This window comes from Lactuca sativa, chromosome 8, assembly GCF_002870075.4.
Source record: "Lactuca sativa cultivar Salinas chromosome 8, Lsat_Salinas_v11, whole genome shotgun sequence".
In the NCBI taxonomy this organism is placed as follows: Eukaryota; Viridiplantae; Streptophyta; class Magnoliopsida; order Asterales; family Asteraceae; genus Lactuca; species Lactuca sativa.
In genome coordinates, this window is record NC_056630.2 from 109,598,871 (window position 1) to 109,626,707 (window position 27,837).

The following is a 27,837-nucleotide window of genomic DNA, read 5'->3' on the forward strand; positions in this document are numbered from 1 at the left end:
CTCAACAATGATTCGTTTATCCTTTGTTTTCTAATCATTGCACTTCGGTTTCACCCCCACCTCAAACCTATCGACTACTCGTTAATCATTGAATGTAAGAGCACCCATACTATATGGAGTGGGCCCCTGCTCTTTTGCAAGGTTTTCAGAAGCTCATACTATATGGAGTGTGTGGTCGCGTAATCTGAATTGGCGCCACAAGTCATGCGTGACTTTCTCTCAAACACCACCCCTAATGTGTGTACGTGTGACTATCCATAGTCAGCTTCACGATTGCTCACAATCTCTCTCATTCTTTCCTCTCTCTATCTTACTCTTCTTCTTCACTCTATCTTCCTCTTCCACCGATGAATATACCATATTCTAAAGGCTGATAAGATGTTAATGGAGGTGAGGTGGGCTGATGTGGTCATCTCCTATGGATAAGAATCACAAAACCATTCTGCATAGCTTAAGATATATATATATATATATATATATATATATATATATATATATATATATATATATATATATATATATATATATATATATATATATATATATATATATATATATATATATATATATATATATATATATATATATATAATAGGTTAATAATTAATTATTAAGAAATACGAGTCACTATTCTTTTGCAATGCTTTCAAAAGTTAAAAGAGGTAAGTGGATGTGCTAATTAAAGTTGGTACAAGTGGCATTGCAAGGAATTTGAAAGAAGCGCCAAGATGGTCTAATCCACGAACTTGGTAATTTTTTAAAAAAAAATTTATCTTTTTTTTTTTTAAAATTTTTAATTTTTAAAATCTAAACGGCAATGATAGTGTAAAGATGGAGTACATCCTTAGGGTTTTATCTAATTTTTATAGAACCGGATAATGATTTAAAGGGTAACGAGCTTTGTTTCGTGTATATATTTAACCATTTAAGTTTTTTTTCCTCGTAGATTTAGCAATCAATATGAATTTTCTTGCAAACGTTATGAAGTTTCCATCGAAGACTAATATTTGAGGTCGAGAAGAATACACAACATGGTAAATTAGGGCTCATGAACACCGAGAGACACACGCACACAAATGAACACATAGAAATCTATTTTTTTAAGGGATTTGTTCTTGAAATCAATTTCAAAATCTATGATTATGATATACAATACATTATGATTTCTTCCAACATTGTTATTATGTGTTTTCTTATCCTTTAAAATTGTTGCATTAAAGGATTACGATATCCCATTTTCTATGGCATCAAAAACACCAATCATCTTTTAAAAAAGTCATACACCATGTTTTTGGATATTTTCCTCAAGTGATAATAAGCATATTTGTTAATTAACCTAATTTCCTTCAAATATTTGGCTAATTTTGTCCTTTGTAGCAATCCAAAATAGCTTCATATACTCAACACATGTGAATTTTTTTTCTTAAAGTTGACATAGATGTGCGCAACATATTACATAATCTTGCATTTTGGTACTCTTTTCTTAACTGCCTCAATCAGACCCCACAAGATAAAGATTAAAACATTTTAATGTCATCAAGATACATATTAAAATATTTAATGAAATAGTATTTAAAAATCAGTTAGCGGTAGTTAAATAACACACCTTGTTCCTGTTTAGAAGTTATTGTTAGTCCTTTACTATGTCCCATTTCAATGTCATCAAGTAATAGATCTACGAACCATTTTCAAGTTTTCTTATTTTCAATAGCAACTACAACCCATGCTATAGGGTATATTTGGTTGTTGGAGTTCCTGACAACAGCTAAGTAGCCAACGTCTACAAATACCCTTCATAAAACATCTATCTATACCAATCACCCTTCTTCACCCTTCAACCCAACCATCATTGACACCCTTCAAGTAAACATATATATTTGAAAAATACATCATTGAATCAAACATACTATCCACATCTATTTTGACTGTTGGACTTAGATTAGACTTCAATAGCTCTTTATCACAACTCCTTAACTTTTCATAGTATGCCACCAAGTAACCTCTATCTCATATAGTGCAATTTTTGTTGGCATTTCTACGCTGACCAACACTAACATTGAGATTAAATTTTTTAAGGACTTATGATTTCCTTTTCCCTTAACTAAGCATAATCATTTTCCAATATGCTAGCATATGTGATAACTAACCCTAAATTAAGGGCCCTACGACATTTGTGTTGTAACATCCTGTTTCGAGAAGTTTCTTATTTCGAGATTGTAGACAATAAATGGATCAAGTAAAGACGTGGGCTTCAAGGGAATAAGGTTTAGACCTTATTAGATGATGATAATGTTGGATAAGTGATTAAAGCCTTCGATTTATGTTTGGAAGGAAAAAAGGTAAAATGGAAAAAGTAAAATTTTAGGCTTCTTGCATGGATTATGGTTTTAGTTCGACAAATATTAAGTCAAAAGTAATTAGATATGGTTGTGGGGCTCATTAATACATTTCCGTGCATATAAAGATCACCGAAAACAAAGTTGAAATGAAGAAGTTATGACTGTTTGAAGTTAGAGTGAAGTTTGGTGAAAACCTGTCCTCACGAGGTGATAAGTAATTCTTACGATGAGAGAGTCCTCACGAGGTGAGAATATATTCTCACGACATAAGAACTGTTCAGCTCAAATCCTACATAATTTTTAGGGTTTTCAATGTATTTAAAGGTAATGATTCATGTTTTAGGGTATTTTCTTATCCTCCATTATATCTAGAACCCCTTGGGAGAACTCTAGACTCCATTCTCAAGATTTGAGTCTCCCCTCTCATCTCTCATCCATTTTTGGTGGTTTTGAAGCAATGTTTTCATGAAAGATTGATCCTTGAAGCTTGACAATTGAAGATCTCAACTTTCATCTACCTTCTAGACCTTTGTAAGTTATAAAGTTCTAAACTTTATTACATATTCATCTTGGATCTAAGTGTATTTGGTGTTTTTGTCCATTTTAATAAGTTTTGAGTGAGAGTGGGGAATAAAGTTTGCAACTTTATTACTATCCAAGGTCCTAAGAACATTGTATGTTTCAGATCTGGACTCCAACACCTTTTGGTCAGTTTAGAATGCTTCTTGGACCTCATGGACTAGGAAAGTTTTGACCTTTTGCATTCCCTTTCGGACATGCAGGTTATCTTGGTCATTTATATCATTTTGGTGTATTAAAGTTTAGATCTTGAAAGATTGAGACATTATTATGTATAAAGTTGGAAACTTTATCTATCTAAACATCATGTTGATTCAGATATGAAGGTTGGACACATGGACTTAATGAATCAAGTTGAGAAAGATGCATTATTGGTCCATTTGAGACTTAAAAACTAGATATGTGTTGTTTGGACCATCATAATGGATAAAGTTGGAAACTTTATCGATTATGAAGTTATTTATGAACTAGATATGAAGTTATGGGCCTTGATCTGAAGAGATTAAGCACTTAATGAAGATTTTGGCCTTTTGACCAAAAGTCACAACGTTACATAGGATGTGTCACAACGTGACGGTGCCCAAAATTACAATTGTTTGTCGTTTCATTCTCACGAGGTGACCAAGGAATGGTCACGACGTGACGTTGACTTTGACTAAGTTGAGGGTTGACTTTTTGACAAGTTTGACTTTTGGTCAAACTTAGGTAGAATTGAGTATTTGATTAAGGATTGGTCTCAGTTTGGTTTTGGGAAGTTTGGATTAACTGTTTTGATAATGAGGTAGCTGATAGGCTTCTGTCGAGTGTTTAGGTGAGTTTTCCTGACTGTACTTGTGAGTCGAAGTCACCAATGTTGACCTACTAGATTATGTATCCTGGTATATTGGATGATGTTATGCTGGTTATATAATAGATTGATAGATTCGTATGATTACCTGTGTTTAATGGTTATGTGTTAGACTGGTATATATGTATGATTACCTGTACTTCCTGGTTATTGATTGTTATTGTATATGTCGACATGTTATGGTTTGTTAGGTTGAAACGGTCCTGCTTTGTGCTGAAGGCCAAGATACCCGAGGCAGTCTAGATATGTTGTAGGCCCTGTGAGGCGGTCCAGTCAGGCCGAAGGCTCGGAGCGTGGTCCAGTGCCACAACTAGCATTTAGGGCTAGGAAATTCTGTTCATGTGTAAATAACTCAAGATGGATCTTGTAACCCAAAATTTGATGTTATACAAGTCGTTCATTCAAAAATGAACGACTTGTAACCCTAACTTCCCGGTTCAAACCTCGTAATGGGCTAGGGCACTCTTGTTGGACCCTAATGGGCCGAAAATCTCTCAAATTGGTCTTTTGGGGCCAAGAACCCACATTTGGGCCCTAGTGGACCGAAATTGATCATTTAACACTTATTTGGGCCATAAGTCACGTAATGGGCCTTATTGGGCTGCAAACATTTTCTTTGAACCTTATGGGCCGTAAAATAATATTGGAGCTCTTATTGGCCCTCCCAAAGTTGAAAGATCCTAATGGGCCCTATTGGACCGAAAACTCATCCATTTAGCCTTTTTAGGCTGCAAACCCGTAAATAGGCCTTCTTGGGCCAAAAATCCCTTATGGGATATTGCATTCTCGGTTATCCTTCACCCAAGCCCAAAACCCTTCCTTCTCATTCTGTTTGGGCCGATATATATAAAAAAAGAGAAAAATGTGGCATTAGCTAGATTTGTGACACCTCAATATTATTTTGCATGTAAACATGCACATTACACTTCTCTCTCCCTCTCCTCCATATCTCCGGCCGGAAATCCCTTATGGGCTATTGCATTCTCGGAAATCCCTTATGAAAATATCTAAGCAATGTGGTGACTAACCATTAAGTAATACCCTTAATATTTTCTCTTTACGTCTCCTCCATATCTTCGGTCAAGACTGTAACGTTCGTGTTTCTGGGCTTGCCATTTTTAGCAATGTAATAGTCTAGGTTAACCTTTGTAACCCAATTTGAAATAATAAAAATGTATTATTTGTGAATTATGTGTGTGTTTTCTTAATTATGATAATTTAATTGAATTAAAAATAAAAAATAAGCGTCAAAATGAAATATTAGATAAAGTCGATATCTTTGCATAAAGTTGTAGTGGCCGAAACGAGGTTTCCGAATATATATAGAACGCTCAAATCTGACTTCATATGAGGAAGTTATGATTTTCTAAAGTTTCGACTTGACAGTATGCAGCCCGAATACTCGATTTGAGATCGAGTAGTTTTTAGCCGAAACAATTTAAACGAGAATCGAAGATCTCATTGTTAGTAGCGAAACGATGAAAAGTTAGGCGAGAACGGACGTCGGACGAAGAAGTTATGAATTTATAACGAAGTTTTTCTGTCCCGGTCTTCTAAATATAAATAATAAAAATAAAAGTCAAAATTAGCTGACGGAGTCAAAATGAAAGTTGTAGAGTATGGTCTGACCTATGCGTGGATATAAAGAACGTCGAAAACGGAGCTCGTATGCGAATGTTACGCAATTTAGAAGTTTGACGAGTCAAATTACGCCGAGCGTAATTTGAGTACGCCCAACGTACTCAGAGGGGTGCAACTTGTCTGACCAATACTCGAGTGCCACCAATTGACGCACGCAGTGGCGTTAAAGTACGCCCAGCGTAACCTAATTACGCCCAACGTACTGAGTACGCCTAGCGTAATCCCAGACTCAGCAGCCTATAAATAGAAACCAAGATCAGCCATTTTATCTTATTCAAACTCTTTCTTCTCTCTAGTTTTTGCCTCGATTTGCATGCCAATCATATCCCGAAGCCCCGGTATCATTCCTGAGCCCCGAAGCAAGTTCCGAAGCCCCAAGAATCCTGAGAAGTGAGATTTCCGAGCCGAAGCCCTGCCCGCGAGGAGCCCGGTTTTCATGAAGATCTTCTAGATCTACGGAGAAACACTACTTCTGCAAGCCGTAATGTTGCCCGATCATCTTCTGATCAAGTGAGTGTGTAATCATTTTCTTCTAACACATTATTATGAAGTATTTTATACGAAATACGTGTTACGTGTATACTTTGTTGATTTTATGTGTGAATGTATATTCACTTTCTTCTATCTCATAGATCTGATTTATTCTCTATGAAATACGTGTTATGTGTGTGTGCCTCATCTGTTATGTGGAAAAAATGTATTGATCGAGCATGCTATACAGGTTTTAAACTGTGTATAAAAATGTATATTTTTACCTACTAATATGTTGGGTAGAACATGAGTAGATAGTTGGTGTGTGATAAACAGATGAGAGGCCTCGATGTTATTGGTGTTATTCTAGTCATTCAACAGAGTATGGATGACGACCACAGACTATTCTAGACAGTCCTGTGGAACACTAGCAGACTCATAACCTGTAGGTGTTGTGAACGACGTGTTCATCGGTGTACTCTATCCCCCTCATGGTTGCCTTTAGGATATTTATTGCTAAGGAAGCCCCTTTGCAGTAATGTCCGTCCCGATGAAAATCCTAGATCAGGTCCCTTATAATAGATGTTGTTTTAGGGACGTAAAGTGAGGATAACGGGAATGGGTAATTGGGTTATTGTTGATTGTTGAATTAAATATAATTATTTATTGTGGGTTGAAAACCCTACATGCTCACCAGGCTCCCAAGCCTGACCCACTCAGTTTATTTGTATTACAGGAAGTGGCGCAAGGGCATAAGATGGATGAATCATCAAGTTGTTTTGTTTACAAGTCTGTATATGTATATATTTGTTAAATGACTTGTAATGTTATCGTTTATGCTTTATGGTCTGTATCGGAACATGACATCCCGATTTTGATTATGAAATGAAATTATATTTCTTTATGAAATGTTTTGATAAAAGATCTATTTTATCATGTTTTGTTTTTGGGAACAAATTCCGCATCTCTTTTAAAATCAAAAGGATTTACTCTGAAAATGTTTAAAAAGCATAAATGAAAACGGTCTTTTCTGGCCGAGATTTTGGGGATGTCACAAAGACCCTCCATCCCTCTCCACATTTTCATCCCAAAACTCACACATCTGTCTTGTTTCCTCTTAAAGACTCAAACAACTCTCTTCACTTTTGCTCCAAAACCGTGAGCTTTGAGTGTATGCAACCCGAAGTTCACTTCAAGCTTCATATATTTGGTAAGTCATTTAGTATTCAAGCCTTTTAATTCCATGTTACACTAAGAACTCTTCCTTACATAACTTCATATCGTGTTCAAGTTTCCTAACACCATCAAAGTTTCGAAACTCTTCTCAAAGGTGCAAGCTAGGCCGAAAATCATCTTTCCTTTCTCTTCAAAACCAATCTAACACCAACGTGAGCTTCATAACCCCTTGTTTTCGAGTTTTACTATCTTTTAAGGGAGAATACAAGCTAGTTTTGTGGTTAATCTTAATATTATGCATGTATGTGTATATTTTTCATGTTATGTTGTGTGAATATGCCATGAAAACATATTAAACACTCACAACTTCGAAATCTCATCCAAGACTTAGTGATATTAGTAAGAAATCTACTTGAAGTAACTTTTATGATGTTTAAAAAAGATTAAACATGTCAAAAGTTATTTAAAAACTAAAAAAAGTACACAAAAGGATCACACTTGACAATAAAGTTAAACAAAACAGGCTTTTAAGTATCATTTGCATTTTAATGGGCCTAAATTGATAACTCACGGTTCTAAGGGCCAAAAATGTCATTTTTCATAAAAGTGGGCTTTATTTGACAACTCACGGTTTTAGGGGCCAAAAATGTCATTTTTTCCTAAAATGGGCCTTATTTGACAACTCATGGTTTTATTGGGCCTAAAATGTCATTTTTAACAAAAATGGGCATTTGTTGTAATTTTCGGCTTTAATGGGCCAAAAATATTAAATTTTGGCAAAAGTGTGTCTTTATTGTCAATTACGGTGTTGTTGGGCCAAAATGGTCATTTTTAATAAAGGTGGGCCTTTTATGTCATTTTTGGTACTATTTGAGCTAAAACGATTATTTGATAACAAACAGACTTGTTACGACATGTTTACTATAAATGGGGGCTTATAAGCCCATTTGCATACTTATTGGGCCATACATGGTAATTTTTACTCTAATTAGGCCTTATAAGCCCATTGACATTCCTATTGGGCCATGGTGATAATGACATTCAAATTGGGCATTTTATGACCAATACTAGAATAATCGGGCCGCTAGTGAGAATTCTAATACACTCGAATTATTCTCGATACTTTGGGATAACTGGAAGTTATTCACGATAATAAAAAATATTTTTACACTTTAGATAAAAACAGTTATATTTTTATCGCTATTAGTTTGTAGTCAAAATTCACTTTTGCAACATTATTTATAACGTTAAATAATGGGATACACCATTCGCGTAAATTTAGTTAAGGCTCTTGTGAGACACACCTTCATTCGTACCTACCTAGCGTACACCGTAAGCCCTGTAGTTATAACTACAGTCTCCTGGAGGGAGAGCGAGAATTTGTGTATAGATCTATACGAGGATGACACACCCTACGTATGAGCTGCTCGCTACAGCTAGACATGCTAGTCTAGGGTGACAAATATATTACCGTAACCGATGCTTGAAGAACGTCATGACAGACATATCAGTCATATCAAGTATGATTATAGCGACTCACATGGAGAATAACAAGCAAATAAATTTATGGAATACACATACTATACTCATGATACAAAGTATGAACTATACAGTTACCCTTCACGTTTAAACTTTCACCACTTAGGTCTTAGGGTTAAGACCATACTTTTTCATTATACACAAATTATAAGATTTTTTGGGAAGCTTTCTTTATACACGTTCAAACAAAATCACACATGCTCTAACACAAGATTTGAAACAAAACTCTCAAATTACTTTTACAGAAAATATCGGATTTTCTGGTGTTTACAAACTGCTACAAAAATTTTCATACATCATGCTTATGAACTCACCAATATTTTTATATGTTGATGATTTTCCAAAATGACTTGTATTCTCAGGAACACGTTAAAACAGGTTGGCCGATAAGGAATGAAGATTTTTGCTGTGTTTTTGTTTCTCACCATACTTAATGTTTCAGATGTATTGTTATGAACAAATACAATGATGTAACACTAAGATGGCTGGTATAATTTATGTATGGTGATGATGTTGTCTTTGATTCATTTATATACATTGTGATGATATTACCAAGTGAAGTCACCCGCTCCCGAACGTTTCCACCGTCCCGGTTCGGGGGTGTGACATCCACATAGGTTGTAGGCCTTGCGAAGCGGTCCAATCATGTTGAAGGCTCATGTATGCATGTTGTTATTTGTTTGGTTGTAACACCGTAAAAATTAAAACAATTTTTCACTTTTGAAAACACATTTTTAATTAAACAATTCGTTCACAAAATGTCATAACATCAAGTTTTCGAATCACAAATATCTCCCAAGATCAAATACATCCAATCCCATAGGTGTGTACGAATCAAGTTGGCGCCTTCCCGCGGTCATCACTGGTACCTGAAACACATAACATTGAACACTGTAAGCATAAGCTTAGTGAGTTTCCCCAAAATACCACACTAATCACATAATAGCCACTCGAGGCTGTAACTCTATTGACCCTCTGGTCAATGTGTCTCAGTGGGTCCCTACAGCCCCAACTCTCTGTGGGCCCTCTGGCCCTAGCTTTAGGGACCCGAAAGTCCCAACTCTGTAACTCTATAATCATGCGTATCACATATCACAACAATTCACAACACATAATAACATGCAATCACTCTGGCATATAACTCTATAATACTCTGTCTCTGAACTCTATTACCACACTAGGTAAAGTATAGTGAGAAGACTCACCTCGGGTATCTCGGTAAATATCTGTCTCGGACTAAATGTGATCTAGCCTCCGCCTAATCACACAAAGTAATACACCCATAAATACAACTGAACTCAACCCTAAAGGTCAACAAGGTCAACGGTAAACTTTGACCGGACTCGGCGAGTGCACTAGGGCGACTCGACGAGTCTATACGTGTCCACTGACTCCCTTGGATCCTCTCTTGACACGTCGAGTACTTCCCTAACTCGACGAGTTCCACCTAGCATGAATCGCGGGGCCACCACGACTCAACTCGCCGAGTCTCAAGAACAACTCGGCGAGTTCCGGCTTGACTCAGCCCCCCCTTGACTCTCCCTGACTCACCGAGTCGACCCCTCAACTCGGCAAGACCACTCGCTGAGTGGCTACGGGCAAACTTCATGCTACTCGCCGAGTCTGTTCTTCAGACTCGACGAGTCCATGCCATGCATAAACTCAAACTCACTTATGAGGTCAGATCTGTTCCATACAATCATAGATCTGGCCTCCCCAGGCATGATAATCACGTAAAGTCCAAACCTTGGTGCTCAAACAACAACTATTTGCTCATAAATGATGTTTTAGCCCCATATCTCATAACTCTAGGCCAATACTCTCATGAACCCTCATAAAGCTTAAGGAATAAAGCTTCTCTGGACCTCTATGGATCTCATCTCAAGCCTCATCATAAATAGGGACGAAATGGACATCAAATCTAACCAACAAAGGGGCCAAGAAACCCTAAACCCCCATGTTTAACATAATAACAGAAAAGGGAGCCAAAATATACCTCCAAGATGATGCTCTGAGCTCCAAAATCGAAGGATGTCCACCTCCCTTGCCTTCTCTTAGCTAGGATCTCCTTTGCCTTGCCAAACAAAGCTTCAAAGGTTAACAATGGCCTCTTCTCTCTCCCAAAACTCTCAAATCTCTTTAGGGTTTCTCTCTAGGGGTTGGTGGCCGCAAATGACGGCCATAAGCCCCTTTAAATAGGTCTCAAACCCTGGAAATTAGGGTTTCATTAAACAGCGTGGACTCGCCGAGTCCAGACGCGAACCCGCGCCCAAAACCGCGATCCTACTCGGCGAGTTTGGACTCCAACTCGCCGAGTCTCCTCACAAATCACCCAAAATAAAAGGATAAAATAATACCTGGGAATCCGGGATGTTACATTGGTGGTGTGAGGTACTTTGGGGGAACTCACTAAGCTTTGACTTACAGTTTTATTTTATGGTTTCAGGTACTTTAGAGATCAGGGGCAAGACGAAGGCTTGATTGTTCACATCATCCTGTATTTTTATATGAATTATGATTTTGGGATACTCTGATTCATGTTTTTAGTTTTGAACTATATTTTGTGTATATTGTGGATTTTGGAATGGTTTTAAAAATGAAATTTGTTGCCATGATTTTTGGGATGTTACATGTGTTTATAAATTAATGACATAAATTTGAGTGATTTCTCTTTACTTATCCAAGTAGCCATAATCTAAAAGGGCAAGATGACTTTGCTTCATGTTTATGACTAACAATTTGTTTAGCTTTTTTTTTCTTACCATAATTTATAACCTTTAGCAACAACATAATTGACTAATATTTGTTTAAGTTCTAAACAATCACATAATCTCATACCTAAGTTGGGTACCATTGTATCCCATTTCTAGCTAGAATCACAAACATGATATTAAAGAAGTTCTATGTTGCCATCATCTTTATAATCTCACTGTATAACATCATCATCTTCTTCATGATCTACTCATAAGTCATTTAAATGAGTGAATCTACATGATCGCCACAACTATCGGTTTATGTGCCTCCATCTTTGGCTTTTTCTTTCCACTCCATTATAAAATTGATTATTTGTGGTGATCATTGTACACATTGATTTTTGCATCATTACCATAACCAACATCAAGAAACATTGCATAATAATTATTATATACGATTTCTCTCAACCCATCTCCAAGGGATTAATTTCAACATAATAGTAGACATTATTACACTTATCCCTTTACCAACTCCTTGAAACCCATGGTTCTAAAATCTACTTCCACCCAGGGGCTGAAGTACAATATATAGGCTTGGTGAGAAAAAACCCTTTTTAAGTAAACATCCATGGTGATGAACTTTTCATTGGACACACCCACTTTTCTCAAACATGAAACCCTTGAGAGAAACCCTAATTGAAGATGCCAATGTTTTGATTTGGGGTAAGGGAGAGGCCATGTAATAAGTCCCTAAAATCAATGCAAATAAGTTTTTTTTCTTCAATATTATTTTGACCGGATAAAATTAGACTAAAATCTACTATTGTCGGTGATATATATGGTGTTTTTGAGCAAACTAACTTTAATAATCATGTGTATATAAATACTATAGTTTTTTGTTTGTATGTTTTGGAAAGGTAACGAACTTTGGTCTTTGTCCACATTTAAATAACCATGTTTTTTCGTTCACATTTGACAATTAAACTTGTTTGACCTGTTTAAAATAGGGTAATATGATCGGTAATTACTTTAATGTTACCTTATTATGAATAGGTCAAACAAGTTTATTAGTCAAATGTGTACGAAAAAACATGGTTAACTAAATACGAACAAAAACCAAAGTTTCTTACCTGTTTTTGTAATATTAGATAAGAACCGTCTCAAGGACTGTGCCCTGGGATCAGACTCCGACAATCAATGAACAATTAGGTTAAGCTTGGTCTAACCCAGTTCAATCCCGACTAGTCATGGGCTAGGTTATGTTGCTAGGTCTTAAAAACACATACAACCTAGCCCCTTAAGCATATACAACCTAACCTCTAACTAGTTGGGCCTAAACTCGGTTGGCCCAAGACTTAACCATCTCCTCGTACACAAAGATCGGGCAACCCAATTTCATGTCACATCAATGGATCTTATGACTACTTGCACTTAATATAAAGAACCCAATATTACCAAAATGGGTAAGAAACTTTGATTTTTGTTCATATTTAGGTAACCATGTTTTTTCGTACACATTTGACCAGTAAACTTGTTTGATCTATTCATAATGTTCATAATATGGTAATATTATCTCTAATTACCAGTCATATTACCTTATTTTAAACAGGTCAAACAAGTTCAATGATCAAATTTATACGAAAAAAATATGATTACCTTGACGTGATTAAAAACCAAATTTCGTTACCTTTCTATCATTAACCCTAATAAAATTAATAGATGCCTTTCTAAATAATATTCTCCTATGAGGCTACCACCTCCATTAATCATCCCAATACCATAGGGCATAGACATTATTTTTTGACTTTGCGAAAAACGACCCTGTCAATCATCCCAATGCCAAAGAGATTCTATTTTCACTTGGGAAAGTACTTTAAACTCAGTCCTCTCCGTGAATCCTCAATGTTCATGCAAGTTTCCTCAAAAGTAAACCCTCTTTAAAACACAGCAAAAACGTACAGTGGATTGATTCGTCGCACTACCTCAGTGATCGATATTTTTGCAGAAGTTTTACAATATTCGCCAGATTTCTCGAGAAAAACAACACACAGATTTCGTGTCTTCCTCCAAAAAAACACACCAAATTTATTCCGAGTCGAGTCGCTTATCAGTTGAACGGAAACATGCATTCCTCGGAGATTTCAGGAAACCCTACAAACCCTTTGAAGAGAAGTTTTGAAACGATGACGGATGATTCATCTAATAGCCAACAACCCAGTCCGTAAGTGTTTTTGAGTTTCTTCAGTTTATATTACTAAATGTGATATCATATGAAACTAACTATGTTCTGATTAATGTGGATTTATTTGATGAAGTTCGGAAGACGTGATTATTCCCCAAACTAATTTGTCACCCAGAGAGTAAGACTCTTGGATTGATTATGTTTTCTTATCTGCAGTTCTCTATTTCTATTTGATTTGATATCCTTTCTGCTAATCTTGAATTTTAGGTATCAGTTGGATGTGTTTAATGTGGCTATGCGGCGAAATACCATAGCTCATCTGGACACCGGCGCCGGAAAAACAATGATCGCCGTCATGATCATCAAACAAGTTGCACATTCTCTTACAAACCAGTCATCTGAAAAGAAACTGATGATCTTCTTGGCCCCAACTCGTAATCTTGTTGAACAGGTATAGTATGAACACCATTTATAAATATTGGGTAATTTAGGGTTATTAAACTCTGCTAACTTAGTTGAAGATAGAGAAATGAGAGAGATAGAGTTACTACTTAAGGTCAACTGCTCAATCTTCTCAACAAGTTTGTGGTGGATCTGGATCCTTTTAGTAGTTTTAGAGAAAATTTTAATAAGTAGACAAATTTTGTTATGAAATCCAAATCAATTTTGAAGATAAGTGTTATCTGTTTTGAGTTGCAGCAATGTAAGGTTCTTAGGGAAAACACAGACCTCATGGTTGATTTTTACCATGGGACTAAAGTGGGAGTTGATAAAAATATCGATGGAAAGAAGGTTGATGAATGGGATGCTTCCATTTGGGAACACGAGACAAGTAAAAATCAAGTGAGTTTATTTCTAAATTTTTTATTTTATTTTATTTATTTATTTATTTATTTTCTGTTGAAGCTATTTTTATAAAAGATTAGAAGTTCACATCATCATTTGCTTATATTTTAATAAAAGCTTTTGCATATGAGTGCTGGTGTTCATATTGTTTTTGTTATATTTTCACAGATAATGGTTATGACTCCTCAAATATTGTTGGATGCCTTGAGGAATGCGTTTGTGAACTTTGAAAGAATATGTTTATTGATTATTGATGAGTGTCACCGAGCTACTGGTAATCATCCTTATGTAAGCATAATGAAGGTAATTAATTACCTGTCACTATTAATATATTACATATATGATTGTGATGAAAAAAATATGTTGGTGAGGTATTATCTTTTCTTTTTTGAAGGAATTTTATCTCAAAGCTGTTAACAAGCCAAAAATCTTTGGCATGACTGCATCTCCAGTAACTAAAAAAGGTTAGGCTTTTTAAGTTCTTACCTTTTACATCAAAAGACTTTGAGATTATTTATAAAAATGGGGGAAAAGCATGTCAAGTTCTCCGCTCATGGGGTCTAAATCATGTTGCAATTCTATAACAAGGTAGACGTTATATATGAGTGTTTCTTGTTATCTTAATGCAAAGAGAATAACTTAATAGAGAAAGTGAAGGAAAGAAGTCTTTCCCCATTAAGTCCTAACTTCTAACAAATTCCATTTTAACATCATTTATCCAGTGAACAATAAGAAACAAGATATATCATCCATGATTGGCTTGAAACTTACATTTCATTCTGCGTTGCTCAATATGATTTGCAATACACGGATCATATTCAGTGATGCAGGCTGAGAACGTGAGTATCATGTCATTACATTGGTGGTAGATGTTGTTCTTGACATATTTCCTTTAGATACTTTGTTTTTTGTTAATCTTGTATTTGTGCACAAATTTTCCAATATTGAAGGTAATCAACATATAACTATATCCATCTTTTGTACTATAATTTCTACATTAGGTGTCTCTTCGACTGAAGACTGTGAAGCGCAAATCACAATGCTTGAAAGCGTCTTGGATTCTCTGGTAGTAGAAATCACAAATCATAACTCACAAGTTTAAATCTTTATTTAAAAGTTATTTGGAATATGAAAATTTGTTGATTAAAATTCGTTTTGTGAACGTGAAGGTTTACACAATAAGAAACAGAACAGAGCTGGAGAATGTCACCCCATCTGCCTCACATTCCTATTGTTTCTATGAGCCAGCTAAGGTTTCTCATTCTGAACTAAAAGCTAAACTGGAATCCTCAAGATTCAAGGTGAATATTCTAAAAATACAGACATTTGTTTACAATAAAAACTGTACCTTGAGATCTCAATCTTTTGTTCCCCTGTTTTAATGACAGTTTGAAGCACAACTGCTTGAGTTGCAAGTGTCCCTACAAAGTAATTACAAAGATACGGATGAAAAGCATGAAATTCTGAGAAAGAGGTTGTCTAATGATTACACTAAGATTATTTATTGTCTTGATGAGTTGGGGCTTTTGTGTGCTTATGAGGTATTGTTTTTTAAGCAATTTAAAGAGTAAACTTCTAGTCCGGAATCACTAGTTTATCTAATTTATTGTTTTTTAGGCTGTTAAAATTTGTATAGAGCATGCCCCAAAAGCTGTAGAAGAATGCGATTTTTTTCAGAAAAGCTGCTCACAATGTTTTTATTTTCTTGAGGAAGCGTTGTCTATCATCCAGGAATCTTTGCCAAATGGTATGCTATTTGGCACCTTTTATTCTTTGAATATCATCTTTCATAGTTGATGATTTTATGAATTTGTGGAATGATTAGTTTTTAAATTTCTTTTTATTTCTTCAGGCCATGAACATGTATTTGATGCTGGATGTGATTATAAGAACATGGTTGCAGCTGGTTATATCTCACCAAAACTATATCAATTCTTGCAACTATTCCTGTCATTTGGGTAATTAAATACTCCCTCAGCTCATCACGTAGCCTCTCTATCTTTATATAAAGGGTTTATTCCATATATGATCCTATCGTTTTGTCTTTTTTCAGTTTTAAACCTATTTTTTTTTTCAAAATAAATCCAACTTTAACCTATTATTTGTTATTTCATTAATGGAGCTGGTTACCAACAGGTAAACCTATTTTTCAAAATAAACCCAACTTTAACCTTTTCCTTGTTATTTCATTAATGGATCTGGTTACCAACAGATAAGCCTATATCCCCCAAACTCACATGCATCTTAAGCATCGATCACCTAAAAGAAGAATTGATTCTAAAACCTAGGTCACGTGTCTCCTCCTTCTTCTGCACCACATTAGGTCCCCTGAAATGCTTATTTCTTAAGCATCAGGAACAAAAACGTAGTAAGGATTGCTGAAATGGAATTATGTTATTGTGAGATTGAAGCTCCTCTATTTACCTCTTATCCCAAAGCTATTTTCACAAGAATGAGTTTGTTTTTAAAGGTTGTCCTCATGTTGTTTTCAAAAGGCTTGATGCCATGTTCATTTTAACAGTGTATCTGGATTGTTTTAGAAGCAATTGCTATTTTTGACCTTTAAACCCATTTTGTCCCAAGTATATTGCATGCCAGTTTATCTTTTTCCCAACTAAAAATATCTTATTTACAAAACTATCCGAAAACATACCATCGGTCATTTAACAGTGTATTGGGACTGTTTTGCAAATAAGTTGCTATTTTTTGTTAGGAAAAAAATTAACTGGCATGCAACATTTTTAGGTCAAAATGGGTTTAAAGGTCAAACTTACTTGCAAAACAGTCCCCATATACTGTTAAAATGAACATACCATCAGAACTTGTGAAAACAACCGAGGGATAGCCTTTGACAACAGACTCAGTCTTGTGAAAACAACCTTACTACAGGAGGTACATATAGGAGCTTCATCCTCACAATATTGTAATTCCATTTCAACATTTCTCACTATGTTTTGGTTCCTGATGCTTGAGGAATAATTCATTTAAGGAGAGCCAATGTGGTGTACAAGAAGAAGATGAGAAAAATGACCTAGGGTTTTAGAATAAAGTTCTTCTTTTAGGTGATCGATACTTAAGATGCACATGACTTAGAGGATATAGAGTTACCTGATGGTAACAGACTCCATTAAGGAATAGGTTAAAGCTAGATTTAATTTGAAAAAAATAGAGTTTTAGGTCTAAAATGGAAAAAAGGCTAAATATAGCTTCTTTTATAGAATAAACCCAATTTACTTGTTGGTAACAAGCTCCATTAATGAAACAATGAGGAATAGGTTAAAGTTGGGTTTATTTTGAAAAAAAAATGTAACTACATTGCTTAATAAGCAAAATATGAAGTACATTGCTATTATCCGTAAAGAAATGCAAGTACGTTGCTGTTATGGTAACAAGTAAAGTACATTGAGATTTAACAAGTCCATTAACTATTTTGGTGGTTCTACTTTCAGGGAAGCTACAAAAGTATTATGCCTCATTTTTGTAGAAAGAATTATAACAGCTAAAGTCATTGACATAATCTTGAAGAGAGTTGAAGACTTGTCTCATTTGAATGTTGCATATTTGACTGGTAGTGCAACATCAGTTGATGCAATGTCTCCAAAACTGCAGAAGGAGACTCTTGATTCTTTTCGCTCTGGGAAGGTATACATATTCATATCTATTATGTTCCATTTTCAAAAAAAAAAAAAAAAAAACTGCTGTAGAATCTTCGTATAAATTTTATTACATTAATAAGATTTACATTTGATATCCAAGTCCATGATAGCAAATGTTTACCTCTTTTAATGTCCTTTTCGTTTATGAATGTGGCTGTAAGTATACTTGTTATTTTGTGCATTTGGTTTGAATCTTAAAGTTGAAAGTGAGGTGTCTCTCTGTGAATCAGGTGAATCTACTAATTGCTACGGATGTTGTTGAGGAAGGAATTGATGTGCCAAAATGTTCAACTGTCATCCGTTTTGATATCACAAAAACGGTTCGTAGCAATGTCCAATCACGTGGAAGGGCTCGTCAAACCAACTCCAAGTTCATCATCATGCTTGAGAGGTAATCATCATCATCATCATCATGAAGAAATTATATTTTATATTCTTATAAGATGCTTTAACTTTTAACAGGGGAAATGCAAAGCAAAGGGAGCATGTTTGTGATATCATTCGAAGTGAACAAACCATAATGGAAAGTTCCAAAAAACGAGACCCCAACACATGCGTTGTAGAGCCATGCAACTTCAAAGAAACAGAAGCATACTTTGTTGAGGCAACTGGAGCTTCAGTCACTGTAGATTCTAGTGTTAGCCTCATTCATAGATATTGCTCAAAACTCCCTGGCGACAAGTACGATTGATTCTTTTTTTATTAAAAAGTTTATGAAGTTTGTGTCTCAAATTCTCAAGTTTTGCTTGCTTGTGTTGTGCCATAGGTTTTACACACCAAAACCAGATTTCCAATTCTTACTGGTGGAGGATTCATATGAGTGTAAAATGACTTTACCTCCCAATGCTGCATTTCAAACCATAACGGGTCCTCGGTCTAAGACCTCACATCTTTCAAAGCAGCTTGTATGCTTGGAGGCCTGTAAAAAGTTACACCAAATGGGGGGACTCAATGACCATCTTCTTCCTAACAATGAAGATCCTATTTCCTCTAAAAATACTAAAGAAAAAGAACCATCTTCTGGTGCAGGTGCATATTATATAATGAATGTATATATATATTCACTCTGTGCTCCGTTTTTTATATTAATTTAAAAATCTTTTTATATTATTTTTGTTATGACAGGGACTACAAAGAGGAAGGAGCTACATGGAACTACACCCATTCGTGCACTATCAGGGACTTGGGGAGACAAAACTGATGATGAGGCGAATTTTTTTGCTTACAAAATCATTTTCTCATGTAGCGTTGTCGATGTGCAATATTCAAGTTTCGTTCTTTTGGTTGAATCTAAACTAGATGATGATGTTGGCAATATTGAAATTGAACTTTACTTGGTTTCAAAATTTGTGAAATGCACCGTTTCTTCATCTGTGGAGTTGCATCTCAATGGAGAACAGGTATGAGCAAAAACTTATGTTTAACACTCACTTTAAAATAGTTTGTGAAAGGCAAGGTTTTAGGTGGGACAACAAAGCTGCAATTTTTGTCCCATTGACATCAGTCCCAGTCATAGTCCATGTCATCCAGGCCATATCCTAATCTATCATGTGTATGTAACAAATGGGGCTTACATGCTTCAGTCGTTAACAAATCTTTTTTTTTTGGTAACTCTTGACCTCCATCTTTTAATGCTATGTTTTTGGTTTCTTTAACTAGATATCAAAAGCTAAGTGCTTCCAAGAAGTATTCTTCAATGGAATATTTGGGAAGTTGGATATCGGATCCAAACAAACAACATTGTGGAGGTCATCATACATTTACTTATTGTTGCCTTTGGAGTCATTAGAACCTTTAACAATCAATTGGAAGGCAATTGACTCCAGTGTATCTGCTGTTGACTTCATCAAGGCTCATAATGACACAAGTGAAGTAAAGAGTTTGGATTTAGTCATGACTGATTCCAATCACACAGAGATTGTTCACTTTGCAAACAAATCTGTTCATAAAGATAACATAAAGGACCTTGTAGTTTTGGCTTTTCACACTGGGAAAATCTACACAGTTCTTGAGGTGCTTGAAAATGAAACTGCTGATAGTCCTTTTGATGGAAATAGGTTTTCATCATTCACTGACTATTTTGACAAAAAGTATGGGATTGTTCTACAACACCCGGGACAACACATGGTGCTGCTAAAACAAAGCCATAAGGCACACAACCTTCTTGTGGACTTCAATAATGAAGGTTTCTTGAAATATACGATGTGATGATTTTAAGCATATAAAATCGAATTTGTTAATTAACGATTTGTTTGTTGGTATTTTTAGGTATTTTACATGGAAAGAAGATACGGTCTGAGAGTTGTAAGGTGAATACAGAGAGGCAGAGATACAATGCACGTATACCACCTGAACTTTTAGTTGTTATTGATGCAAGACTTGATGTTGTGAAACCTTTTTATTTGCTACCTTCATTCATGCATCGCCTTGAGTCCTTGATGTTGGCTAGTCAGCTTCGTCAACAGATCACTTCCCATTCTACTGACATTCATGTCTCCAGCTCATTGGTTTGTACTTTTATCTTCATTGAAGCTTTGTGGGTTGTACTCTAGACATACATCACCACCCCGAGAGTACAACCCACAGCTGCATATCTAAGGAGTGTTTGCCATCCCATTAATATCATGATTCTTGTCTCCTTTTAGATTTTGGAAGCCATCACGACTCTTCGATGCAATGAAAGTTTCTCCATGGAACGATTGGAGTTGCTTGGCGATTCAGTGCTGAAATATGCAGTCAGTTGTGATCTTTATCTGAAATACCCGAACAAACATGAAGGACAGCTGTCCTCTCGAAGATCATGGCAAGTTTGTAATTCGACCCTGTATGATTTGGGAATCAGCGTTCATTTACAGGTAAGATTGTAATCCATTGCTAATAATATTATCAAAATCTCTGTTTCCCGATGAATCTTTGAAAGAAATTTTTTTGAAATATTGTTTACAGGGTTTCATTAGAGACAGTGCATTTGATCCTACTAGATGGACAGCGCCAGGTCAGCATCCTTTAAGACTGTACCCGTGTGATCATGGCATCGAGACGACAGATGTGCCGATCGACAGCAAATACCAGAGTGAAGATACGAAAACAACATTACTTGGAAAGTGGTGTGATGTGGGCCACAGGTGGATGGGGTCAAAGACAGTGTCGGACTGTGTTGAGGCCCTTGTGGGAGCTTATTATGTGGAAGCTGGTTTGACCGGGGCTCTTCACTGTATGAAATGGTTGGGTCTGAGTTGTGAGCTTGATGAATCGCGCATCAATGAAGCCATTAAAATGGCTTCGCTTCATGCTTACACCCCAAAACTTGATGTGCTCGAGTGTGTAGAGTCGAAGATTGGGTATGAATTTGTGGTGAAGGGTTTGTTATTGGAAGCCATCACTCATGCATCCGGTCAGGAGCAAGGAGTTGGATACTGTTATCAGGTACAATTTTTCCTATATCATTCCTTTTTATTACAACAACATAATAATAATAGTATTGTTAAACTTTTTTGTTTCAGAGGTTGGAGTTTCTTGGGGACTCGGTGTTGGACATACTGATTACTTGGTATCTGTACAAAAAACACAAAGATATTGATCCTGGAGAACTAACGGATCTACGATCAGCATCGGTTAATAATGAAAATTTTGCATATGCTGCTGTCAGACGCAGCCTTCATCACCACCTTCAGTATCGCTCTGGCTTTCTCAAAACTCAGATTGAAGAGTATGAGAAGTTTGTTGCCACCTCTTCCACTGATACAAACTCTCTCCAAACCAAGAAAAGCCCTAAGGTCAGTTTGCCACTTCTCGTCTTCTATTTCTTGCATAAACTGGACACTAATAGTGATTGATCTAAATCAAATGGAGCATTCTTGAAAAAATGTGATCCCTTATTTAATTGGTTTGTGATGTTTGTGTTTGTTTTTATATAGGCACTTGGTGACCTGGTTGAGAGCATTGCTGGGGCTATACTAGTTGATACCAAGCTCAATCTTGATGAAGTTTGGAGAATCTTTGAGCCATTATTATCTCCAATTGTAACACCGAATAAACTTGAGCTTCCTCCTCTACGTGAGTTGATGGAATTATGCGACTCAATGGGTTATTTCACTAAAGAAACGTGTAGAAGCAATGGCGATATGGTAATTTCTGAGCTAAGGTTGCAGCTCAAAGACGCCTTATTGGTTGGTAATGGAACGGGTCAAACCAGGAAAGTTGCAAGGGGTCAAGCTGCACTTCAATTGTTAAAGCAGCTAGAGGTTATTTTTAGGGTTTTCTTTTTATTATTCATTTTGCCTTGCCATTATTAATGGTGTTTGACATGTTTATGTGATTTGATTCGACAGAAAAGAGGGATTTTGAGGAAGGATAATCAAGATGGGGAAAGCGATAAGGAAAAGAATAAGAAAAATGAGATAACCCCATCAAAGATAAGTCCTAATAAGGATGCTAAGATAACTCTGTTTGATCCTCAGCCATCAATGGAGGAGGAATTAGAATCTAATTCCAAGGTTGAAATTCCAGGTAATCAATCATCATAGATGTTCGTTTGTTTTGATCTACAACAGGTTTTGAATTTGATGTTGGTTTGAATGGCATAGCAGTGATAGAGTGTATCAACATGAAGAAGGGAGGACCAAGAATTGCACTTTATGAGCTGTGCAAGAAAATGCAGTGGCCCATTCCCAATATTACAGCATCAGAACAAAGATCAACGTTAGTAAATTTTGCATGCTTCATATTATTTGTACATGAATGAGACAAACAGCTTCAAAAAGAATCATGATTTTGCAGATCTCTGGTTGAAATTGGGGAAGGGGCTGAGAAAAGAACAGGGTTTAATACCTTCAAGTCACATATCAGCTTGACTATTCCTGATTATGGTGTTATACAACTTACGGGGGACCCACGTGCAGATAAGAAGACATCTTTTGACTCTGCTGCCTTACTCATGCTCTATGAGCTCCAACGACTTGGAAAGCTCAAAATTGGCTAGAAGAATGAAAGTGGACATGTTTGTAGATAAATAAATAAATAAATAAAAGGATTTAATGGGGAAAACTTGCTTTCTCTCGTATTTTCACTATTAAGTCAAAAAATAAACATCCATACATAATACATAGCTTACTAGAATAAGTCTTGTTCTCATAAATGAGATCAAATTGGAACAAGAACTATGATCTGGTCAACAACTCGTATACATTTTTATTGTGGTCCCCGGATACACGCTTGAGCATTTGAAACCTTCTTCGGCTCCCTAAGAAGTCGATGCGTTTGACTTCCACAGCTTCTTTGTTGGAGTAGTTTGACCGTAGCTGTTCAGCATGTCGGGAATCAGTGTGGATGGCTAACTCTATCTCAGATGTTGACATGTTCTCCTAACAACAACAAATGCTGAATAGTGAGTTTTAATCAATGAGTTGACTCAGTCTAACTGTTGGGTTACTGGACTCAAGATTGTCGAGCAACAATACAATAGGGAAAAGTGTTTACCTGATAAAAAGAGTAGATGTGATGTAATAGCTGCCAACATGTGAAGCCTGTGTTGTTGAAGAACGTCCTCGAACACAGGCCCATCTCCCCAAACCGGTCCACTGGAAACAATATTGTAATGAAATGGTTTCCAAAAATCAACTCACTTTTTTCCCTGCACCAAAAAGAACAAAAAAAAAAAAAATTATCATAACATAGAGATACAAATAGGCTAAGCCTTGAAAGGAAAGAAAAGATTATGTGAAAAGTAACCTTTGGGAGAGTGGTTGCAAGAAGTTGACGAAACAAGCATCTGGAACAGATGTGTTGGCATCATCAATACTGAATGAGGAGTTGTTGCAGATATATGCGGTCGATGATGGCTCCGACATAATCCAGTTTATTGAATCCAGAAGGACGCTTGGAGCTGATGGTTTTATCGCCTGGGCCCGTCGATTCCTAACCCCCATTTTAGCATGCATTGCAATGCTTTGATTTTCTTTATGGCTAGATTTCATGATATTTCCATCCTAAAACTCATCAAGTTACACATACAATAACAATATGGGATTATTAATAGAAATTATTAACATTTACTTTTTTTAATTGATTTGCCCATGTGACCATTTGTTGCAAAGACTTGTCACTCCATCAATTCAAGTCATTTACTTTATATTACTTTGTTATATCATTATTAATTTATTTTAATAACATTATCATAGCGTTCTTATTGATTCTAGAAATTATATATCTAACTTTTTATTCTAGAAAAGTGCTTAGTTTATGGTTAAACTAAAAGTGTAATAAAAATGAAATATATAATTTTTTCATGATTTTATTATTTATTTTAATAATAATTTTATTAAGTAATTAAATAAAATATTATTGTATCAATGTTAATATTTGACTAAGTATAAATGATTAAAATGTGTAGGATGTATGTAACCAAAGAGCTAATTTATAAGTAGATTAGTAGCCGTTCAAAAAAGGACCTCAAGTTTAATTTTCTGAAAGTTTTTATAGTAAATTAAATTACTACTATTAACCCCTGTAGGGACCTATGTTAATATTATTGGCTTGTTGGAACCTGGAAGCATTGATATGCTATTTATGAAAGTCTATAATGTAAGTTGATCAAAATACCATTTTGCTACGGAGATACAACAAAAACTGGGATTTTATACCTTTTCATCGTTGCCACCTGGAACATTCCGCATCGTCGTTCCTAGGTGGCGTGCCAAGTCAGCAGACAAATGGACAAGCCTTTGTGTCCTTGCCTCCTTCACAGTCTTCAGAAACCATAATGGCTGTGGTACATCATTTGGTAGTGATCAGTAAAACATATATATATATATATATATATATATATATATATATATATATATATATATATATATATATATATATATATATATATATATATATATATACAGATGATGAGCTATATATACCTATCATATATATAAATTTTGTAAAACTTACAGTAACAAGATTATTGTTGGATTGACCGAGATACTTTCCAACAGAAGAAACTTCACATACCACATGAGTTGCCTGTTGACCAACCAACCATTCGTTCACTAGTAAACCACCTTCCTCCCGAGCAGCCTCCACCACCTTGTTCCTCAGCTCACCCGAAACATCGGGATCAACGTACACGCTTTCACCCGAAAACATTAAACCTCTTCTTTTCTTCTCCTCTAAATGTAATCTTGATCTTTGTATCAATTTAGATTCTTTAACATTATCCACCATAGCATTAGGAAGACAAGAATTTCGGTTTAGATCCTTCTTCGCCATATAATCCTCTCCAAAACTCTTAACACCGTATAATGATTCGTTCAATCTCACTAAACACAAGAAAAACAGAGCAACATTAGTTTCTGCGAACAGGGCTATTCTTTTGGGAACCCTTGAGCCGGCCCACAAGCCCAATCATCACAAAGAAGAATTGAATTTGAAGTATATATATATTTTACCGTTTTTTCTTACGCTATCAACAAACCATCCAAGTGTAACGATGAAGAGATCGTGCTTTGATGCATACGCGGATTTACGTTCATGGAAGCTGTAGATATTCGTTAAGTTACTCATCGAGATCATATACTCTCTCCATTTCCTTTCCCAAAAAGAGTTTTTTTAAATTAACTGATAATATTATATTGATATGGGTTCTTCACAAGATCCTTTTGTTAGATATTTAATTTGAGAAATACGTAGTTATTTGGCATAATTATTCAAGTGTGTACACTTTGGGTATAAATATCAAACTAAAAATGAAAAAAAGGATATCTGAACCACCAAATGTGTACACTTTGGATGTAAATGGGAACTAAATTGACCACCCAATCTCTCAGTTGCATGCATCACTTGTTTTCTTGCTTCTGTGAGTCGGTCAACATCAAGAAGAAAATCATAGAAAATGTCAAAGATATGGCCAGCAAGACTTCTTCTAAATCTTATGTAAGACAGGTAGGTGAAACCAAACAGAAGAGTTCGTTAATTCAAATAAATTAATAATGAATGCACTTGGTGACACAAGAATGGAAGATGTAAAGAAAAACAAGAACATTAATAAGTCCAAAAACCATACTTGTGTCGACTTTTGTGGTCAAAGTAATCAATTTCACCATTCAAAATTTAGCATCATGCAAATTAAAAAGAGAAGAAGGGATTGTGTTCGATTATGAAAATATTGAAGTTTTAAATTTCAAAGTAATAACATAATCATTTAGGCGTGAATTTGAAAATAAACTTTCATCATAGCAAAAGTCAAAGTTTTTCGTTGGTGTTGTAACAAAAGTCAAAAAGAAAGATCAAAGATGCATGGCATGTTCTAAATATTTAAGTTGTTGAATCAAAAGGGAAAGAAGCGAATCGAAATCATAAAACATTATTTCATTGTTCGTAAAGGTTGCAACTTTTATAAAATTAAAATTGTTTGACTACGAGTCAAAATATCCAAGAACACCAAGATCAATATGATTACAAAGATAATAAGTACTTTAAATCGTTGAAATTTGTACGATAGAGAGATGACAAAAAATAAAACAGATTGATCAACCAGAAATGGATAAAGATCAAAAGAAGAGATCATTAAAGGAAGATTGAATCACCTTTGGATAGACCAGTAACACAAATAACAAGACCAGAAAATGGGGAATTTGAGGTAGAACGAAGAAGAGAAGGACGTGGAGGTTGAAGATGAAGATCTCTGGAAGAATTAGTATTCAATGTACAATTTATATCTGAATACATCTTTGAACAACCATTGCTAGTGATCACCTCCGATATACCACTCCCAACCATCGTATTTCAATAATTTAACGACAAATCTGAGATGGGTGTTCAAGATTTTTGCATAATTGGCATGGGATTTTGAGCTTAAACCAAATACCACATGGGTTTAGGATTTAAACAGGTAATACAAAACAGAAAGATGAAATTGAAGTGGGGTTTTGAAAAGAATCGAGAAAGGGGAAGCTTTTTATACGGAAAACACATAAACAAAGAGAATGAAGAATGAAGGGAATGTTGGAATGGTGAAAAAGGAGACGAGAAAGTAAGGGAATATCTATTGGAGATTGGTATTCAAATTTATGAAACCAAGAAAGGCTCTTTGTGTCAATTTTTCAGAAATTTGCATAACAAAGTGATGGTAAGCATGAGTTCTTAATGCTTTTTACACTTTTTTTCTGGTGGTGTCGGGTCAAGAAAAGAAGAATTTGGGTGGTATTAGAAGCGACGAGTGAGGGAAAAAGGGAAGTGAGGGACTTTATGATGGGTCTTTTCAGAATCACGCCATGGCAATCTTTTGTTTCATCAATACGAAGTAATCTCCACCTTTTTTTTTAATCTCTCTCCACCTTTTAAATAAGATTACTACTCAATCGATTATCCTTAAATACGTGAAAAATTATTATGTTCATGCCTATAAAAATGCTTTATATTTACCTTATCTTAGCAAAACTGAGAAATCAATAAAAACTGACAAAACCAAAATCAAAACCAAACCCAAATCATTGGTTTTGGGTATAGATTTTTACCGACACACAAAACCGAAACCCACCCAATATATAAAATCGAACCATAAAGGCTAAAACGATACCAACCTATACATTATATAATATAATATATTATTAATAATTATTGTATAGTTAGAAGTTAGAACTAGAAGCATAAGTTAGTGCTTAAGAATGAGTTAACAAGTTTAATATATTATGAATAATTATTGTATACTAACTTACTAAGTTGAAACCGAAAAACCAAAACCCAGCATCCCATTGGTTGAAACCGAAAGCCGATCTAAGAAGCCAAAAACCGAACTCATTCAAAAATCGTACCTAAATACCTAATGGGTTTCAAAAGCCAAAAGTTTGGCTTGTCGGTTTAGTTTCAGGTTTACCCCAAA

General features: G+C 35.4%; 2 protein-coding genes across 4 annotated transcripts; one reads left to right on the forward strand and one right to left on the reverse strand.

The window, feature by feature from the left end:
• Positions 1-13,083: 13,083 nt before the first annotated feature.
• On the forward strand, positions 13,084-23,015 carry LOC111893163 (endoribonuclease Dicer homolog 3a). Of its 3 annotated transcripts, none has more exons than XM_023889226.3 (25): positions 13,084-13,506; positions 13,601-13,645; positions 13,735-13,918; positions 14,167-14,310; positions 14,482-14,616; positions 14,708-14,777; positions 15,315-15,379; positions 15,483-15,614; positions 15,702-15,854; positions 15,931-16,060; positions 16,166-16,271; positions 17,763-17,955; positions 18,200-18,360; positions 18,432-18,650; positions 18,736-18,998; positions 19,095-19,369; positions 19,629-20,154; positions 20,238-20,476; positions 20,615-20,824; positions 20,916-21,395; positions 21,473-21,745; positions 21,887-22,213; positions 22,301-22,478; positions 22,556-22,670; positions 22,749-23,015. In XM_023889226.3, exons 1-25 carry the CDS (start codon positions 13,409-13,411, stop codon positions 22,948-22,950), a joined length of 4,923 nt encoding a protein of 1,640 aa, XP_023744994.1. In that variant the 5' UTR covers positions 13,084-13,408; the 3' UTR covers positions 22,951-23,015. The 3 variants fall into 3 exon arrangements, with proteins under 3 accessions (XP_023744994.1, XP_042752816.1, XP_023744995.1); XM_042896882.2 differs by having other exon boundaries at positions 14,482-14,601; XM_023889227.3 differs by having other exon boundaries at positions 13,085-13,506; positions 22,559-22,670.
• Positions 22,860-27,265, reverse strand: LOC111893164 (uncharacterized). The gene is made up of 8 exons (XM_052767117.1): positions 26,543-27,265; positions 25,718-25,810; positions 25,406-25,495; positions 24,909-25,276; positions 24,611-24,733; positions 23,700-23,956; positions 23,448-23,601; positions 22,860-23,332 (listed from the first exon to the last, which is right to left on the reverse strand). The coding sequence occupies exons 1-8, from the start codon at positions 26,733-26,735 to the stop codon at positions 23,129-23,131; spliced, it is 1,482 nt and encodes a 493-aa protein (XP_052623077.1). The 5' UTR covers positions 26,736-27,265; the 3' UTR covers positions 22,860-23,128.
• Between the last annotated feature and the right edge of the window lie 572 nt (positions 27,266-27,837).

Bases quoted from the DNA above. Each gene is read 5' to 3' on its own strand.
- LOC111893164 (XM_052767117.1), bottom strand. From the start codon at position 26,735: ATGGTTGGGAGTGGTATATCGGAGGTGATCACTAGCAATGGTTGTTCA. The intron at 23,957-24,610 runs GTATAAAATCCC...GATGAGTTTTAG, and splicing joins CAGGTGGCAACGATGAAAAG to GATGGAAATATCATGAAATC. The intron at 23,333-23,447 runs GTAAACACTTTT...TGTTGTTGTTAG, and splicing joins ACATCTACTCTTTTTATCAG to GAGAACATGTCAACATCTGA.
- LOC111893163 (XM_023889226.3), top strand. From the start codon at position 13,409: ATGCATTCCTCGGAGATTTCAGGAAACCCTACAAACCCTTTGAAGAGA. The intron at 14,617-14,707 runs GTAATTAATTAC...TCTTTTTTGAAG, and splicing joins CTTATGTAAGCATAATGAAG to GAATTTTATCTCAAAGCTGT. The intron at 15,855-15,930 runs GTATTGTTTTTT...ATTGTTTTTTAG, and splicing joins GGCTTTTGTGTGCTTATGAG to GCTGTTAAAATTTGTATAGA.